Genomic DNA, 21,302 nt, shown 5'->3' with positions numbered 1-21,302 from the left:
GGAAATGATGCAATAGAAAGTACATAGTTTAGTTTTTCTTAAATATATTTATTTATTTATTTTTGGCTGCATTGGGTCTTTGTTGCTGCGCCCAGGCTTTCTCTAGTTGTGGTGAGCAGGGGCTACTCTTTGTTGCAGTGCACAGGCTTCTCATTACGGTGGCTTCTCTTGTTGCGGAGCATGGGCTTTAGGTGCGCGGGCTTCAGTAGTTATGGCATGCGGGCTCAGCAGTAGTGGCTCACGGGCTTAGCTGCTCCACAGCATGGGGGATCTTCCCGGGCCAGGGATCAAACCCATGTCCCCTTCATTGGCAGGCAGATTTTTAACCACTGCGCCACCAGGAAGTCCCAGAAAGTACGTAGTTTTAAAGATAATAAATTCCAAGGTTATACTAAATCATAAAAAAATGCCTGTAATTAGTGTTAAATTTTTTTAAAGAAAATAGTAAAATGATATCAAAGCTAGGAATAAAACTAGGGTAAAATGCCTATGTGTGTAGCCAAGGACTTGAAAAGAAACACAAAACTAAATAAATATAAAATACTATTTATAATAATTCAAAAAATAAAATAATGTAAACTAATAAAACATATAGAGGATATATATATTATATATATATACATGGTGCTAAGCACTAATGAAAGAAATAAAAAAAGATCTAAATTGATGGAAACATATTTTGTTCATAGAAGACTCAATATAGTAAAAATATCAACTCTCCCCAAATTGATTACAAGTTTAATGTAATTCCTACCAAAATCGCAGTTTTTTTGTAGACAGACAAGATTATCTAAAATTTATATGGAAAAGCAATAAAAACTAGAATAGCTAAAACAATTTAGAAAAAGAATAAAGGGGGAGGAATCACTCTACCCAATTCTAAGACTCATAGCTACAGCAATAAAGACTGTGTGAACATTGGTAGAGGAACAGACACATAGATAATACAACAGAACAGAGAACCCAGAAATAATCCCACACAAGTACAGGTGACTGATTTTTAACAGGGTGCAAAAGCAATTCAATGAAGGAAAGACAGTCTTTTCAACAAATGATACAGGAACAACTGGATGTTCACAAGGGAAAAAAGAACTCAACCTAAACCTCACATTTTATACAAAAACTAACCCAAAATGAGTCTGAGAGTTAAACGTAAAACATACAACTTCATGAGCTAACATAAAGCTTGTTAAAGAATTCTTAGACATGACACCAAAAGCACGATCCAAGGGCTTCCTTGGTGGCGCAATGGTAAAGAATCCACCTGCCAATGCAGGGGACACGGGTTCGAGCCCTGGCCCAGGAAGATCCCACATGCCGTGGAGCAACTAAGCCTGTGCGCCACAACTACTGAGCCCACGTGCCACAACTACTGAAGCCCACGCGCCTAGAGCCTATGCTCCACAACAAGAGAAGCCACTGCAACGTGAAGCCCAAGCACTGCAACAAAGAGTAGCCCCCGCCCACCACAACTACAGAAAGCCCACGTGCAGCAACAAAGACCCAACGCGGCCAAAAATAAATTTAAAAAAAAAAAGCACAATCCATAAATGGGGGGGAGATATCAATAAATTGGACTTCATCAAAATTAAAAACTTACTATGCAAAAGACCTGTTAAAGAGGATGAAAAGACAAGCTACATCCACACCATGGAGTACTCACAGACAAACTACTGATAGACACACCTACTTGGATGGCTCTCAAGGGCAACATGTTGAGTGGAAAAAAAAAAAAAAGCCAATTTCAAAAGCTCATATACTCATATACAGTATATTATACTGTATGATTCCACTTATACAATATTCTGGGAATGACAGAATTAGAGATGGAGACAGATTAGTTGCCAAGGGCTAGGGATGGTGGGGAATATAAGCAACATGGGTATGACTATAAGGGGTAGCATGAGGGAGAGCTTTGTGGTGATGGAATAGTTCTGTATCTTGATTGCAGAGATGGTTACACAAATCTTCACAGGTGATAAAACCAGAGAATTACTGTGCCAATGTCAGTTTCCTGGAGTTGATACTGTACTATAGTTCCATAAAATGTAACCATTGGGGGAAACTGGGTAAAGGTATACTGCACTGCTCTGTACTATCTTTGCAAATCCCTGTGAATCAAAATAAAAAGTTAAAAAAAATAATCTGTTAGTTGACTTTTTAGTAGTGTAAATAAACACTGAAGCAAATAATGTAATGGAATTTTTTTCAACTTGATGGAAAACTGCACACCAGAATCTTAGAATGGCTCTAAACTGAGGAGAGTATGCTAATTTTAGGTAATTCACCTGGAGTTTTTAGTAGCACACACTGCCTCAATATATACCCTAAGTGATTCAAGTCTGAGGAAAATATTGTAATTTTTCACATACCAGGTCCCTTCGTTTTATCTATAAAGAAAATTAGCCATTTACCAGAGGCCAAGCTGGCAGTAAACCTGCTTGACAACTGGCCAACTCTCCCTTTCCACGGTCTGTTGCAGCAGTCCTGTCCTTAATAGCACCATCTCACCGCCCACCACCTTGATGGTTTCCTGACTGTTGGTCTGGCCTCCAGGCTCTCCCCCAACCACTTTAAAGCTTCCTGCACACACCTGAGAAACTAATCTCCCCCAAACACCACTTTTTTTCCTATTCTGTGTTGCCCAGATGGCAGAAATTCTTAAAACAGGAACAAAGTTAAGGAGACATATTTCAGTTTAATTTAAGAAGAAAAAAGCTTTAAAAATAAACACAAGGCTGGAAAAAGCTGCTTCCAGAGGTAGCAAGTCCTGAGTCACTACATATATTTAAATATATGGGAACCTGAACCTGGGAGACCTGTTCCAGCCACAGAACCCTCTAATCCTGTATCATTTCCCGGACAGTGCTCCCTTCTTCACCTGGCATTCCAAGCCACCCTCTAAAATCTAGCTTCCAAGCTTTCTTATCCAACCTCTCCTCCCAGCACTCCTCTCCAGTCAGAACCCTCACTGTTCCTCACCCACATCTTGCTCTGTCTGCTGGTTTTCTTACCTGAATGACTTTTTCCCCTCCCTTCTTTCACCTTTCAAGATCCACTACTGCACCTTCAGGAAGCTTTTCTAATCCCATGCTTACCTCCTAGTCCACTCCATTCTTTGCATGACACTCATGCTATTATTAATTTACATTTCCATATGTCCTGATTATAAGCTCCAAGATGAAACAGGAAAAACAGCCTCCTGTCTGTCTGCCTTTTTTTTTTTTGGCCGCGCCGCTCTGCATGCAGGATCTTAGTTCCCTGACCAGGGATTGAAACTAGGCCCCCTACAGCAGCGGTCCCCAAACCGCAGGCCACGGACCGGTGCGGCGGACTGTTAGGAACCGGGCCACACAGCAGGAGGTGCAAAGGAGGTGCGGGCAAGGGAGCGAAGCTTCATCTGCCTGCTCCCCATCGCTCGCATTACCACCTGAACCATCCCCGCCCCCGTCTGTGGAAAAACTGTCCTCCACAAAATGGGCCCCTGCTGCCAAAAAGGTTGGGGACCGCTGCAGTGGAAGCACTGAGTCCTAACCACTGGACTGCCAGGGAATTCCTGAAGACAGTATCTCTGCATCAGAGACCACACATGGTCACCCAGCCCCTTCCCCACTCCGGTCTCTCTAAACACAAGCTTCTTCCCAGGAAATCCACTGTTGCGCAGTACACCAATCATTGGCCCCTTTACCAAACAGAGTATCATTAGAAGCCGTGCGGGAATACATAAAGGTGCACCTCAGATTCTGGGGCCTTCTCCTCCCTCCTCCACCCAGAAATGCCCAAGAGCTGTAGGGAAGAAGTCACTGATGCAGCAGCAAGTCTCTGTTCTTGGCCTTTGAGATCTAACTGTGAATTGTAACTAATGGATTAAAACATCCTGTTCTAGTAGAAACTATTCCTCATCAGTCAACTTCCAATTTACCATCACTGGTCCTCCTTTTTTAATGTCTCCCCTTTTCAAACAAGTTTCATTTAGGCTTTCCCATCTCTGTCCCTTGGATGTCTCCTAATCAGTTAAGGGCCCTCTTTTGCTCATCAGAGCCCTATTCAAGGACTCATGAATACTCTTTTCCAGGTATCGTTAAAATACGTCAATATATGGGCTTCCCTGGTGGCGTAGTGGTTAAGAATCCGCCTGCCAATGCAGGGGACATGGGTTCGAGCCCTGGTCCGGGAAGATCCCACATGCCGCAGAGCAACTAAGCCCACGAGCCACAACTACTGAGCCCACATACCACAACTACTGGAACCCGCGCGCCTAGAGCCCATGCTCCGCAACAACAGAAGCCACTGAAATGAGAAGCACACACACTGCAACGAAGAGTAGCCCCTGCTCACCACAACTAGAGAAAGCCGCATGCAGCAACGAAGACCCAACGTGACCAAAAATAAATAAATTAAACAAATTTTTTTAAAAAATCAATATATGTATAAGGAATGAATGCTAATGGGTATGAGATTTCTTTTGGGGGCAATGAAAATGTTCTGGAATTAAATAATGGTGACAGTTGCACAATTCTGTGAATATACTAAAAACCACTGAATCATATACATTTTAAAAGGGTGAATTTTATGTTAAGTGAATTATATCTCAATTTCTTTTTTTTTAAGGTAAGATTCTCCACCTGTATCCCTGCATTTACACTTAGCAGTGGGGAGGAAACTCACCTTAATTTTTGGAAAGAGCCATTGCTCACATAATTCTTGGAGAACATAGTCAATTACCTTCCTCAAACATTTAAGTGCCTATCATAGAACAGGCACCATGATAGCTGCCCAGAGAACAGTCACCAGACCAGCACAGAACCTACCCTGCTGGAGCCTAGAGAGGGGAAGACAACCAATTATTTAATTATCATTATGCTAAGAGCTAGGAAGAAAAAGTATAAAGTAAGAATGACCTAATCAGGGAGGGGAACATGGGGGGTGGGCAGGGTCCCAAAAAAGCACATCTCTATGAGGCACATGTATGCCTCAGCCCATATAAGGTAGTTAACAACTAGTTTGGGCTGACTAGCAGTACAATGAAATCCCTAGATCACAGGGGTTTGGAGGCCATGCAATTGATAATTGGCTCCCATCCACGACAGGAGACTCACCTGGTCTTGAGGTAAAGTGACCCTGCATTTATGTATGTGAATGTTTTACCAACTGACAGTGTTATGATAACGTTTTAGTGTACTCACAAATGTTTGTGTTTATTATTCATGTAATCAGGGGCAAATACAAAAAGAAAATTAAGTTATGCTGAAAAACTGCATGCATTCAAGTCTCTGGTTATTAATTATGACTGCACAGAAAGCACAGGGCTTGTACAAACTCAAAGATATAGAAGGTCCAATTTTTGGCTCAAAAGCATTATAAGTACCTAAATCAATTATTTATTTGAAAACAGTAAGCTCATATCTTTAACCCTAGATCAGAGGTCAGCTAACTACAGCCTGTGGGTCAAATCTGGCCAACTCCCTGTTTTTATAAACAAGTTTTCCTTGGAATACAGCCATGCCCATTTGTTTATGTACTGAATAGCTGCTTTCCCAACACAACTGCAGAACTCAATAGTGTCAAGAAAGACCTTATCGCCAATAAGGTCTAAAATACTTACTACTTGAACTTTACCCAAAAAAAAAAAAAAAAAAAAAAAAAAGCCAACTTGTACTAGGCAAAAGTAGCCCACATTAATTTGGAACAAAATAATCTTTTTATACATCCTTTAGGGACTTCCCTGGTGGTGCAGTGGTTAGGAATCCGCCTGCCAGTGCAGGGGACACGGGTTCGAGTCCTGGTCCGGGAGGATCCCACATGCCGCAGATCAACTAAGCCTGTGCGCCACAACTACTGAGTCTGCGCTCTAGAGCCCGTGAGCCACAACTACTGAGCCCGCGTGCCACAACTAATGAAGTGCACGCACCTAGAGCCCACACTCTGCAACAAGAGAAGTCACTGCAATGAGAAGCCCGAGCGCCACAATGAAGAGTAGCCCTGCTCGCTGCAACTAGAGAAAGCCCATGCCCAGCAACAAAGACCCAACGCAGCCAAAAATAAATAAATAAAAATAAATAAATATACATCCTTTATAAGTGTTTCAGTGGGTAAGCAACAGACTTGAAATGCAAAGGATTCTAACTCTGCTTCATTAGTCAATCTGCTATGGAGTGCTAGGATAAATCATAATTACTCTACATTTTATATGCCAGTGAAATTCAGAGCAGTTAGGTCAGAGTTTTGCATAAGTGCTCAGGACCACTGAAAGCGGGCCTGGGAAAGGTTTTTGCATTAATTATCTTTCCCTACCCAATAAATTACCCCAAAATTTGGTTGCTTGAAATAAATATTTATTATCTCCCCAAGTTTTCTGTGGGTCAGGAATTCAGGGTTGGTTGGGGCTGCCATCACCTGAAACTTGACTGTAGCTGGGGGATGTGCTTCCAAGGCAGCTTACTTACATGCTTGGCAAATTGGTACAGGAGACATCAGTTCCTCTCCACAAGACCTCCTGAGTGTCCTTGTGTAACATAGCAGCCAGCTTCCCCCAGACTGAATAACCCATGAGAAAGAGATAAGAGGATACAACACTCTTTTTATGACTTTGCTTCGAAAGTAAATAGTGTAACTTCCTCACCACATTCTATTCTTTATAGAACCAGGAGTCTCTAAGTACAACACACATTCAAGAGAATCAAAGTTAGACGCCACTTTCTAAACAGAGAGGTGTCAAAGAATCTGCAGATATATTAACATCACTTCAGGGTTTCAAATGATGAGTAAACAGCTTCAACAACATAACCAACAAGGTTTGGTTGACTAAAGAATCTGTGCTTAACCATTTTCATACCACGTATTTTCTACTTATGATAGGAGAGAGGCTGCATCACCATTTGTTAACAATCACCAGAGAAAAAAGTAAGCCAACAGAAAAAAGGCAAGGCACTTCAGCTTTTCACATCTGATACAGTAACGATCATGACAGGCAGCTATATATTTGCTTTAGTTTTACTTTTGTTTTGTTTTGTCTTCCTGCAAGGAGAAGGAAAATTATGGTGACTAAATCATGAATAGATCAAAAATAATTGCAAAGCTGGACTGGGACGAACAAGTATTTATGATTCAGAGCCACATAAAAGATTTTCTCAGATATAAACAAAAAAAACAAAGAAACAGAAATTTAGATATGCATTCATAATGGGGGGGGTGCTTGGGGAGAGTGTATTATACCATGATTGCTACACATTTGTATCAGAGTAACTTCTGAAACAAGGAACATATACAGTGGAAAAAAAAGTTTCTTGCAATAATTAAGCTTTATTTTGAAAATAAATGTCTTAGTCACTAGACAATGAACACTTGACCAAATTCACCTGTTAAGACTGTGAGTTTCATTAGAGGAGGCAAGAAGGCCTAGGAAACAAAACTTTCTGAGGTCTATGAAGTAACAGCGTCCTGATTTCCTCAACAGGAAGCTCAAAAATTGTCCTGAATTGGAAAATTAAACCACTTTAAGATAAATTCATTAAAAACCCACTCTACCAAGTTGATAGTGTCCCGCCAAAATTCAAGTCCACCCAGAACCTGTGAATGTGGCCTTATTTAGATATAGGGTCTTTGCAGATATAATCAAATTAAGATGAGGTCATACTGGGTGGACCCTAAATCAGTCACTAATGTCCTTATAAGAGGTAACTTTGCAACACAGAGATACATGGGAGAATAAATACCATGTGACAAAAAGAGCCAGATATTGGAGTGATGGGTCTATAAGCCAAGGAATGCCAAGGATTGCCAGCAACAAACAGAAGCCAGGAAAGAACATGGAACAGATTCTTCATCTGAGGCCCCAAGAAAAAAATCAACCCTGCTGACGCCTTGATTTCAGATATCGGGCCTCCAGAACTTCAAAAAAAAATTTCTGTTGTTCTAAGCTACCAAGTTTGTAGTAATTTATTATGGCAGCCAGAGAAAACTAACACATCCACCTAGCTAGTATTATGGAACTTAAGTAATCTCATCATTTGCAGTATTAGAAATATTTATTCGCAAACTCAGAACAATGGGAGATAGCATCTCCATTTAATGCACTGCTCTTTTTGGGTACTGTCACAGGGATGAATTTGACTTAAGATTCCAAGGGACTATGTACATTGCTGTCAGCCATCAGAGAGCCACTGAGGTTCTCCCAAAAGCCAGTAAAGCACATGCACAGAGCAGAAGGTCAGTTCACCTTAGACGATATCCAACAGCCATAAAAAAACCTATGTCTTTGTTGAAGTCCTCCTGCTGGACCAGAAGTTTAACACAAAACTGCAGGTTTCAAGAAGTTAATCGTCCAGATTTAAAGTCCTCTTATCTAGATAACCAATACATGTATATGCATAACTGAATCACTTTACTGTACACCTGAAACTAATACAACATTGTTAATCAACTATATTCCAATATAAAATAAAAAAATTTTTTAAATAAAGTCCTCTTATATCGTGCTTATTACATCATAGTGATGACAGTTTTTCTAATAGTAACTACTGATACGCTGTGGGTTACAATTTCACTTTTTACTACTTCTGAGTTTCCCAAAAAAATGTTTCCCTTAAGTTCACATTTAAATTATTTTAAACTCAAGCCAGTGCAAATATGCATGGCTGATTTAACATACCAGTCTGACAGAATGAAGCAGTTTCTAGTGTATTTTCAGAATGGCTGGACATTTTTCCATTTTATCACCCTTACATCTTCAGCACAAACTAAGAGCTATTACCTAGGATAAAAGATAAACTTCTGCCCCATTTATTTCCTATCAAATTGTGCTATAACATTTCTAAGACTCAACTATTATTTGGAACACCCAAGGGAACTGGATTCAGATTCTCCAAAAAAGACGTTCCTTTGTTAATCTCTCCTGATTAAAGCTTAAGCCAGTACAACTTAATACATCTCCACTAAGTGAACATTCATAGTTACTTGAGCAACTGGCAAGCATGTAAGAATGAAAATACTGACCACAAAAAGTCACCTTCAAGGATTATTTTTCTAGAAAGGCCTGCCCCTCTCTATAAAAAGCAATATTGACCTACCTTGTTTTCGAACATCTTCTACAGCAGCCACAAGCTCCTCCTTGAGAAACTGACTCTCCTTTGCAATTTTATCCCCCTTCTCCAAGAAATTCTCAGTTGCCTGTTCAACAGATGCAGCCAAAACATGGGCCTTCTTAGAACGACCTCTCTTCTTATTAGAGGGCCCCTTGCTATTGGTGTTTACCAGGGTTGTAACCTAAAAGTTTCATTTTTGAAAATTAAATTGTAGTCAATTAAAATTTAAAAAAAAAAAAAAAACAGAAAGACTAACATCTTTAAAGGTAGCAAGAATAAATTATTCATAATAAAATGAAACATCACACTTATGAGATTCCATTAAGCATTAACAAATAACATACAACTCTCTCCATATTTAAGATATTCAGGAATGATACTCTATTTAGTTTCCAAAATAATTTAGCTATCTCAATGTGTAAGCTAAGAAATATAATGAATATTTTAATTCCTCAAACATGATCATTAGGTTTTTAAGCTTCATTTTACAAATTAAAAACTGGTAACAAACAAGTTACATGTCTCTACTGCATGTCATCAAGAAGGTTAGAAAGAGGTTAACAATGAAATTTATTAGATCTGCCTGGAGGTCACATTTTTCCATGTTTTCAACCTGCGCAAAATGTTTTAAGATAACTTGCTTCTGAAATCTTTTCAGTTTATTCACATAAATCGCAATTAATTAGGAAAGGCCCTTAATAAAGAAAGGAACAATTGCCCAAAGCTGCCTACTGTGATGGTGTTTTAAGTCCCAGACATTAACCATCATTAACACATATAATAATGACGATCTGTATAGGTTGAAGATGACCAAACATTTATTAGTGTAACGCGGTCCACAGAAGACCTAACTGAGAGCTGCAGTAGACGGGCTCCAAGAAGGTAAATATTCTCAAGTATTACCACACACTCTACTTACTTACTTACTTATTTATAATACTAGTTTATATTTATGAGCTAGAATGGAGTTTTTTAAAAAGACAGCACATGCCATTACATCTCATTTTCGTGCTCGCACGGTATCTGTCTCTCTCTCTCTCTCTCTCTCACACACACACCCAGGAGTAAAATGTGCCAAAACACTAAAAGTGCATAGCTAGTTGCTAACAGTTAATGAAATGTCATCACACTGTTATATCCAGTACTTGTAACAAAACATACCAAACCTACACCCTCAAGTTAAATGACCTGTTAATCAATCCTAGACAACAAAAGGTGTGTTAAGCAGGGTGAAGAGGCTTAACAGTCAAGGATCCGAATCCTATCTTTTTTGGAAATACTTTTAAGTATTAGTCACACTACATACCACTAGCCCCTATTACTGCCAATAAGACTGAAAAAATGGCAGCAAATGTGTTTCTAAAGGGCTAAATGAAGCCACACATCAATATTTAACTATTAGTGGAGCCAAACTGTCTCATTACTAATCAGTCTAAACTCAACCACTGAAATTAAGGCTTTGAACTAAATAACCTTGCCTTGTGTTTATTATCCGGGCCTATTGCTATGGAACCATGTTACAACAACTATGTATTTGTTTGCAGATTCTTACCTGGGTAACAAGAGGCTCCAACAGTCTTTCAACTGCCAGAGTCCTGATCTCTAGACTTTTGGGGTCCCATTTGAAGTTTATGTTGCCTGCGTGGACAGCAGTCATTTCTGAAAGAGAAAAAGACAAAGTCAGGCAAGTATCAAACACAAACATGAAACATATAACAAATCTTCTCCTACTTAAGGACTTTTATACCAGGAAAGCTACAATCACCACAAGATGAAAAAAATTCTTACCAGCCTGCACATGAGGGCCCATAATTCTTACAACCTCTTACACTTAAGATTTCGAGTTTACAAACATTAGGGCTACTGTAAGAGGGCATTCCCAAACACACAGAGCTTTTCCCTTTCGGCTTCTCTGGCACCAAAACACTTCTACCTCCAGTTTTTCCACACTGACTTAGAATTAGGATGAAAAGCTAAAGTGACAGAAGACTAATACAGAAGATTCTGGTTTTTCTTATTCCAAAATATTTATAATACACTATTATCTAAAAGGTAAACCTCACTTCAATGTTTGATGGATTCTTAGAGAATTTCTTGTCTTACTGTATTAAAACATAATGCTTAAGCCTACTGCCCTCTGCACCTACAGCTATTATCACTTGTAGCCAGAAGAAATTTCAAGTCACACTTAGTCAAATATCACTGTATCAGTGTCAAGGTAAACCTCCATTAGACAGAGGCTTTAAGACTAAGGGAAAAGACTTCAGCCAAAATACCAAGCAGTTGGTGTTTGTTTCTAAAAGTAGTGCCTAAAAGATTAAAGAAACACCAGAAAACCAGGTGAGACATGTAGTTGAGGTAAACACTAAAACTTTCCAGACAACAAACTGTTCACAGAAATATAAAACCTTAAAAGGCTGCATTTTTGTGAACAAGAAATTCTACCTCTCAATTTTTATTCTAAAGGAAAAATTAAGGTACATGTAAAAACTTGGATACAATGATGTTCACATCAGCACTGTATACAATCATTAAAAACTGGAAGCTACCTAAATTTCAAACAACAGATCACTGAATAAATCACACAACCAACCACACAAGGGGATACTGTGTTACTCTTAAAAAACTATACTGACAAAATTTAGAAAAAACAAAAATTAGTGTTCTCACTGCCCAGGTCTTTATTTCTATTAAATACTATTTCCTTTAAAAAAAAAAGGCTTATTACAGGTCTGATATATCCTACTGTGCAGAAAGCAAGGAAAGACACAAAGACTAATAAGATCATATCAAAAAGATACAAGAACCAAGGGCTCCATTGGCTAAATTCACAAGTTGAGTATCAAGAAGAATAAATGATGACTGTAACTGCCTATTAGATAGCTATCCTATGACCACAGGGATCCTCAAAAGAAAGGGGGTGGGAAGAGAATTTCTGTACCATAAATGTAGAATAGAATTAGAAAATGACCATTTTGCAAACCCCAGTGTGATAACTGATTCAAACACAGATTATCAATGAATGTTAACACCATTAGGTGATAGGCTATTGGGGAATATAGGGTATTTGTAAGGTGCCAAAGTATCACCTGAACAGGTTACTTACTAATTACAAAGGGGGCAAGATATACCTTTACAATGTTGAGATCTAATAATCATTCCCTTAAATAACTAAACTTAGTATTGCTAATAATGCAACTCTGATAGTATATGCCTAACATAATGAAATATGAAGTGCCCTACGTTTCCTAAAAAGTATTCTTAATGAAAAATAAGTTTTAAATGTTTTTCAAGAGCCTCTGTATTACTATAAACTGAGCAAAGTTAGCTGTGCAACAGCAAAATTAAAACTAAATGTTTAACCTGAGTCTAATGAAGCCTCTGCACAGGGATTCTAAACCTTTTTCAATGTACCCTTTAGCAGTCTAGTAAAGCCTATAGATTAATGTTGTCCAATAGAAATATGATACAAGTCACCTATGTAATTTAAATTTTTCTAGTAGCCGTGTTAAAAAAGTAAAAAGAAACTGATGAAATTAATTTCAATAATATATTTTATTTAAAACAGTATATCTAAAATATTATCGTTTAGTTATGTAATCAGTTTTTTTTAATTAGAGATGTTTACATAAGTACTAAGTGTTAGAAATCTGGGATGTGTTTTACACTTAAGGCACATTTAAATTCAGAAAGCCACACTTCAAGGGCTCAATAGCCATATGTGGCTAGTGGCTTCAGTACTGCACAGGGTAGCTATAGACCCTTTCTCAGAACTTTTTTTAAATGCATGAAATACAATTCAAAGGATTACCAAGGAAACACATATACTGAAATTTAGCTATAAAAATACTTCACAAATGTGTGATGCAGTAATATATATGCTCTTAATTAACATATTAAATAAGATGTCAAGGGACTTCCCTGGCGGTGCAGTGGTTAAGAATCTGCCTGCCAATGCAGGGGACACGGGTTCGAGCCCTGGTCCAGGAAGATCCCACATGCCGTGGAGCAACTAAGCCCGTGCACCACAACTACTGAGCCCGCACTCTAGAACCTGCGAGCCACAACTACTGAGCCCATGTGCCACAACTACTGAAGCCTGTGCGCCTAGAGCCCCTGCTCCGCAACAAGAGAAGCCACCGCAATGAGAAGCCCGTACACTGCAACAAAGAGTAGCCCCCGCTCGCCGCAACTAGAGAAAGCCCGCGCACAGCAAGGAAGACCCAACGCAGCCAAAAAAATAAATAAATAATTTTTTTAAAAAAATGTCAAGAAGTCTGATAACTACTTCGAAGTAATAATGAACACGCACTTTTTCAAAATACATTACAATTGCTGCACATATGAAAAGCACTGAGATTCCTACTAGTGGGACAAAGTTAGAGGTTCAACTGAAAACTGGAGTTGGTTTTCTATTGTTAATAATAGAAGGAAATGCTAAATTCCTATTAATAATAACAACAAAGACAAAATTTTTCCAATTCAAATTCAGTGCAGGTTAAGAAACCCTAACCTAGACTGTACTGCAAGTTTATATGAAGTATAGAAATTTATAGGGGATACAGATGCATGTTAAACACCACCATGAGGTAACAGACAAATCCAGAATGTAAGGCATCCTACAAGACAACAGGACCTTAACTCGTCAAAAAGTCAATATGGGGGGTGTGGGGAGTATTTTAGACTAAAAGGCTCAGGAGACATAAGAATCTAATGCAATACATGTATATTGTTTGGATCCCAGTTTGAAACAAAAAGCTATTAAGAAGACATTTGCAGGAAAATTGGTAAATTTTTAATATTAAATGTTAGATTATATTATGGCATTAATGCTCAATTTCATAGATGTGATAATCAATTGTGGCTATACAGAAAAAGTACTGGGCTTCCCTGGTGGCGCAGTGGTTGAGAATCTGCCTGCTAATGCAGGGGACACGGGTTCGAGCCCTGGTCTGGGAAGATCCCACATGCCACGGAGCAGCTGGGCCCGTGAGCCACAGCTACTGAGCCTGCGCGTCTGGAGCCTGTGCCCCGCAACGGGAGGGGCCGCGATAGTGAAAGGCCCGCGCACCGCGATGAAGAGCGGTCCCCGCACCGCGATGAGGAGTGGCCCCCACTTGCCGTAACCAGAGAAAGCCCTCGCACGAACCGAAGACCCAACACAGCCAAAAAATAAATAAATAAATAAATAAAGTAGCTATAAAAAAAAAAAAGAAAAAGAAAAAGTACTATTTTTAGGAGATGCAGGTTGAAATATCTAGGGGTGAAATGTCAAGATGACTGCAACTTTCAAATTCAGCGAAAGTAAAAATACATACACAGAGAGACCAAGGAATTATGAAAAAATATTCATAAATGTTAAATTAGATGGAAGACATGTAGTGTGTGGCTGGGTGTGTATACCTGAAATTTCTCATTTTAAAAATGGGGAAAATGTAGAGGTTTATGAGAAAATGTTCAAAATACATACTACTGAAGACGGAAAGGGGATTTTGAAAACAATATGAAGTATAACTGCAGGGGGATATATAAACCAAATTATTAACAATGATGTTACCTCTAAGATTTGGGGATTATGAGTGGTTTTAACATTCTTTTTTATAATTGTATTTTCTGATTTTATAAAATTACAGGTATTTAGAAAGTTGTTTTTGTAATGAAAAAAAGCAGAATCTTTATTTTACAAATTGTAAGGACAATATAATCAAAAGGCAGGCTTGATCATCACTTAATCACTTTGAACTTGTTTCCTCATTTATAAAATAAAACTATCATTTACTTTTTAGAAAAAGACTATCAGGGACTTCCCTGGTGGTCCAGTGGTAAAGAATCCACCTTCTTTACCTGTATGCAGGGCACACAGGTTCGACCCCTGTCGGGGAACTAAGATCCCACATGCCACGGGGCAACTAAGCCCGCGCGCCACAACTACTGAGCTCTCGTGTCTCAACTAGAGAGCCTGAGTGCCACAAACTACAGAGCCCACACCCTCTGGAGCCCGTGCACCACAGCTAGAGAGAAGCCTGCGAGCCACAACGAAAGATCCCGCATGCCTCAACAAAGATCCAGTGTGCTGCAACTAAGACCCGACACAGCCAAAAAAATAAAGAAAAATAATAATAATACTCGATGCAGCCAAAAAAATAAAGAAAAATAATAATAATAATAAAGAAAAAAGACTATCATTATCTTTAGATGGCTTTTGTGAACATTAAATTAAATAAAAGAGACTGTGATCCACTGAATGAGTCCACGATAATATGAACAAAAGAGAAGAAAAGTTCCTCCGTAATAGGAAATTAACGAATAGAGAAGGAATAACATATTTACAAAAATCACCATTTAGGAAACATCACAATAATATTCAGGCAAGAATTATCAAAGAATGCTAAAGCAAACAGATGAAAAGTTTACTAAGAAACTGAGTACTTACATAGTCTCATAGTAACTCCCAACAGATTACTGATTACCAAGAGGGGAAATATAACACTGCAGTGCAGAAACCTGGCAAACACCACCTTAGCCAAGTGACAAAAATTAACATCCCTAATAATGGGACAAATGGACATCATGTACCCCCTGGTACAATGCACTGAGAAGGATACAGCATCACCTTCTGTGGTATTTCCTACCAATATTACATAACCTCAATCTTGTCATGAGGAAACATCAGACAAACTCAAAGTGATGGATATTCTACAGAATAGCTATACAGTCCTCAAAAATGTCAAGGTAGTACTAGAGAATGGACTGAGGATATGGGGAGGGGGTGGGGTGAGATGTGACAGGGTGAGAGAGTGGCATGGACATATATACACTACCAAATGTAAAATAGATAGCTAGTGGGAAGCAGCCGCATAGCACAGGGAGATCATAGCACAGGGAGATCAGCTCGGTGCTTTGTGACCACCTAGAGGGGTGGGATGGGGAGGGTGGGAGGGAGATGCAAGAGGGAAGAGATATGGGAACATATGTATATGTATAACTGATTCACTTTGTTATAAAGCAGAAGCTAACACACCATTGTAAGGCAATTATACTTCAATAAAGATGCTTAAAAAAAAAAAATGTCAAGGTAGGAAAAAACAAAGATAGGCTGAGAAATTCTTCCAAATTAAAAGAGGCTAAAAAAGACATGAAAACTAAATGCAGTCATTCTGGACTGAAAATTGTATTAGGAGGAAAAAAAAATTGAGACAACTGATAAAATTTGATCAGGGACTCTGAAATAGATAATAAATAGTAATGTATCAATGTTAAATTTTCAAATTCCCATCATTATATTGTAGCTATGTCCTTGTGACATGTAATGGGAATGATGTCTGCAACTTACTCTCATATGGTTCAGAAAAAAACTAATGTATTAAATATATGCATATATACAGAGAAGAATGGAAAATAGGAGGGAGAGTGGGAAGGAGAAGAAAAGGAGGGAGAGAGGAGAAAGATAAGGAACAGAGGGAAATTGAAGGGAAAAATGAGAGGATGGAGAGAGGGAGGGGTAGCAGGAGAGAAGAGAAGGGAGGAGGAGCAGAGGGGAAGGAGAAGGGAGGAGGAAAGGGAGAGGACAGGGAGAGAACAAGGAGGGGGGAGGGGAGAGGAGAGGAGAGGGAGAGAGACGTCTTGAAATGTGGCTAGTGTAGCTGAGAATTGACTATCTTTATTTTATTTCATTTTAATGTTAAATAGCCACCAGTGACTACCTTATCGGACAGCACAGTTCTAAACCCTCTATACAGAAAGCAACATCAGACATCTAAATCCTATATTTGAATAATGACCAGGACAAGGTAGAACTGCGCGTGTCTGTGACCAGTACACTCCTAACAACTTTAGTATAAAAAATATCTGTTTGTATCCTCTCCCATAAATGCATGCTTGAGGCACAAATAGGTAGACTCCTTTAGATATAGCTGAAAATATTACTGGAGGCATCATCTAAAAATTCTAGAATCGCTGAAGATGGAATGCCAAAAGGAATGTGGATTTGCTTAATCTGGTAACACAGAATGCCCATTTCCAGGGAATTTGTTTCATTTCAAGTGGGCAAATTTGCTCTCTACACTCATATTATGTCAAGCCTATACTTTGGTTTTTAAAGGTTATTTGCCCACTAAACATCAGCCCAAGTCAGTAAACCCTAGGAGATGGGAGTCCTTTAGATTGCTACAGGACTGACAACAGCTCAAGCAAATGTCATCAAATGTCAAAGATAAGACATTTCAGAAGGAATGATTTTTCCCCATGGATCCCACATTTCTGTATCCTAGCATTCCAGCCACTGTATCAACACAAAACAGAAAATCTTTCAAAGGTTGCAGAGGGAAGGAGTCAAAAGACAACTTAAGCGAAGCTAGCTGCAAGAAGACATGTGGTCACATTTGGATTTTAATTATTAAACAAGTACAACATACAACAATTCACTTTCCCAAAGAAATACACCCTTTCATTTTTTTCTTGAAATAAAAAGCCTTCTTGAAAGGAGCCCAGGGAAAAGCACTTAGCCTAACCCCTGCCTGAGGAAAGGTACCTGGCCTGAGGACTTGATTACTTTTGAAAACCAGCAAATCAAGGTCCAAACACCATACACGTGCATTCTTACGGTTTTAGAATCCATTGCTCGGGCCCAATGAGCAAAACTGGAGACCAGGATGAGAGTCCTGAGCTGAGAGAGAGACAAGGTCTCAGGCCACAGGGAAGTTGCCAAGGAGAAGGAAAGCTGTTTGGAGGTAACTCAAAGAGGGAGCAAGCTGCCCAAGGTGAGCCTGGGAAGACTGGATCAGTCCAGTAACGGGGAAAAAGGCTTCAGACACTTGGAGAAAAATTAGGACTGCCTTAGAGAAAGAACAAGAGTCCCCTGATGATCTGTACATATGTTGATAATAAAAATTTCTAAATTCTCAAAAAAAGTCTTTTTGGTCTTTTGTTTTCCCAATTACAAAATAATTTCACTTTCTTATTAACTGGAAAAAAAGGCAGAGTGTAAGCACAATAATGAACTGCAAACGACCCTGACCTCTCTGGGTCTGGGGAGACCCACTAGGGAGTGATAAATGGGAAAAGCATGTGCCCAGCTTCCCATGAGCTCCAGGCAATCTTTATCATGAACACCTTTAGTCAGCAGATCATTCAATTTTTTAAGACATCCAAACTTGCAGATTTTTACATTAAATCTCCCAACTTTAATGTTAGAAACTTGTTCCAAAAGATTTTACCACTGTATGGGACAAACACTCATATCTGAGTACTATGTTTGCCCTGTTGGTCAACACTTTGCAATCACTAAACAAGATTCTCCCCTGAAGTCCTTTCTGATTCCACATCCCAGAACTCCACATCCTCTTAAGTACTGTCTCTGAGGAGGTAGGTGTTAAGGCAAAGGACTCAATCACTCACTTCCATTGAGAAACTTGAAATATACTGACACTTGAAAACTGAGAACCCATTCAGTGTGTTTTCAAGTCTTTCAATAACCATGATGGAAGCAGACTGCCTTGTGAGGAGGCATCTTTAATCAAAGGCCCCTCCAAGAGTGACACCAAATGTTATTAAACTATACTACAGAATCAAGTTATGCTTTTGGTGACCCCAACCCTAAAAGGATTTCAAAAAGCGGAGGTAGAACATTTAAAAATCTAATGAAGGGCTTCCCCCGTGGCGCAGTGGTTAAGAATCTGCCTGCCAATGCAGGGGACACGGGTTCGAGCCCTGGTCCAGGAAGATCCCACATGGCTGTGGAGCAACTAAGCCCGTGCACCACAACTACTGAGCCTGTGCTCTAGAGCCCACGAGCCACAAATGCTGAAGCCCATGTGCCTGGAGCCCATGATCTGCAACAAGAGAAGCCACTGCAATGAGAAGCCTGCGCACCGCAATGAAGAGTAGCCCCCGCTCACCACAACTAGAGAAAGCCCACGTGCAGCAACGAAGACCCAACGCAGCCAAAAATAAATAAATTAAATAAATAAATTTTAAAAAAAAGAATACTGACCTTTTCAAAGTTTAAAAAAAAATAAAAATAAAAAAAATAAAAAATAAAATCTAATGAAAATACGTTCTCTGGAAAGAACATGGCTCCTGGAACCAGCTTTGTCACTTATTTATTCTCTGACCTTGGACAAGTGACCTCACCTTTCTGGATCCTCAGTTTTCTCATCTATAAAATGAAAGGGGTTGAATTCTAAGCTCCATGTCCTTCCAGCTCTGAAATTCTAGTATTCCTTTCATTTAAATGGTCTCTCAGTAGTCTCTAAACTGTTTCATTAAACGTAATTGATTTTTCCAGGTTTAGCCTGTGGTATTCCTACCTGTATTTTAAGTTTTAACGTGATAACTATGCTTATGCTTCTTTATATGCCTTAAGTTGCTGGCAAGGTACTTTATGCAAAGATGCTTTATGCAGAGCAGAGACAGTATTAGCTGAATTAAATTTATGCAATCTGATTTTAAAATATTTACAAGCCTACCAAGACAAAGCTCCTGCCTCAATCTTAGTCATAGCTTCTGCTTCTCTACAATTAATGGCATTGTTTAGAGTAACTAAACAAATAACTTTTAAAATCTTGGCAATTTCTAGTTTTCCAATTAACTTACAGAGCACTCCTTCACAAGATCTATTACAAAACCTACTAGAGCTAGCCAACCTTAATGAATTACAGCAACCTTAGGTTTTTCCAGAAGGGATCATGCTTAGTGGAACGAAATTAAAAAAACTGTAGTTACTCAGTCTTCATTACCTTATAAATAGCAATCCTGGCTATAACGCAAAAGTTCACTATAAATTCAGAAAGGGGCAGAGATGGTAGGCATTTGACTAGCAATCTTCATGACAGAAAGAGAAATGGAGAAGCAACAAGCAGAAAATAAAAGCATAGTTCCATCAGAACCAAGGAGGCTGATTGTTGGCAAACTGCCTCATTCGTGCAAAGAGCTATATACCTTCTCCAGAAATATTAAATGTTCATTTACAACAGAATGGCCACATTATTCTTAAAATGTGTCTGCTCCAAAGCTTTAGAATATCCGCACCTAGCTACTAAAATGCCAAATTTTTTAAACAGCAAGGTTAAGTTAATGCAATGTTAGAATGGTTCATTTAAATGCAAATCAGGAAATTTAGAAATTAAAGTACCCACAGTAACGTTAACTGTCACAGTGCACAAGATATAGGGCTGTGGATTACTCAGGGCAGTCATAGGGATGCCAGGTTGCATCTGCATTAAACAGAGTTAACACAGCTGTTGGAATCTCAACTCTCAAATCTCCTGGTTACTGTCAAAAAAAAAGGTAACCTTTATAATTAAGACTCACTCCAGGGACTTCCCTGGTAGCACAGTGGTTAAGAATCTGCCTGCCAATGCAGGGGACACGGGTTTGAGCCCTGGTCCAGGAAGATCCCACATACTGCAGAGCAACTAAGCCCATGCGCCACAACTACCGAGCCTGCACTCTAGAGCCCACAAGCCACAACTAAGCCCGCGTGCTGCAATTACTGAAGCCCTCGCGCCTAAAGCCGGTGTTCCGCAATAAGCCACCGCAATGAGAAGCCTGCACACCGCAAGGAAGAGTAGCCCCCGCTCGCTGCAACTAGAGAAAGCCTGTGCGCAGCAACGAAGACCCAATGCAGCCAAAAAGTTAAAATAATAATAGACTCACTCCAACACCTATTTTACAAAATCCACCCCCGAGCCTGTCACTTTCTCCTAAAATGTAAACGAGTTGGGAATTGGGGGAAGAGGGCCAAGGAGAGATAAGAAAATAAGAAGTATAAAAGCACAGGTTCAGACTTCCCTGGTGGCGCAGTGGTTAAGAATCCGCCTGCCGATGCAGGGGACACGGGTTCGAGCCCTGGTGCGGGAAGATCCCACATGCCGCAGAGCAACTAAGCCTGCGAGCCACAACTACTGAGCCCACGTGCCACAACTACACAAGCCCACGTGCCTAGAGCCCGTGCTCTGCAATAAGAGAAGCCATTGCAATGAGAAGCCTGTGCACCGCAACGAAGAGTAGCCCCCGCTCACCACAACTAGAGAAAGCCCATGCGCAGCAACGAAGACCCAATGCAGCCAAAAATAAAATAAATAAATTTATATAGTAAAAAAAGCACAGGTTCATGTAAACAAAAAGAAAACCTGTTCCCCTCCCTCCACCACAAAAAAAAGCAGTCTCTTTCTAATCACAAGTACAATATCATTGTCCAAAAAAAAAATGCTTAGCCTT

General features: G+C 39.5%; 1 protein-coding gene across 1 annotated transcript in view; it reads right to left on the bottom strand.

Moving 5' to 3' along the window:
- The window catches only part of CTNNA1 (catenin alpha 1), a 185,816-nt gene that overhangs the window by 147,163 nt on the left and 17,351 nt on the right, over nucleotides 1-21,302 (bottom strand). Inside the window, exons 2-3 of the mRNA XM_057540325.1 lie at nucleotides 10,636-10,742; nucleotides 9,069-9,264 (exon numbers count right to left, since the gene is read on the bottom strand). Of these exons, the coding sequence (XP_057396308.1) occupies nucleotides 9,069-9,264; nucleotides 10,636-10,740 (301 nt within the window). The 5' untranslated portion in view covers nucleotides 10,741-10,742. The remainder of the gene's footprint in view (nucleotides 1-9,068; nucleotides 9,265-10,635; nucleotides 10,743-21,302) is intronic.

The sequence above is a fragment of the Balaenoptera acutorostrata genome, chromosome 2, assembly GCF_949987535.1.
Source record: "Balaenoptera acutorostrata chromosome 2, mBalAcu1.1, whole genome shotgun sequence".
Lineage (NCBI taxonomy): Eukaryota > Metazoa > Chordata > Mammalia > Artiodactyla > Balaenopteridae > Balaenoptera > Balaenoptera acutorostrata.
This window is presented reverse-complemented; position numbering and strand designations above follow the sequence as displayed.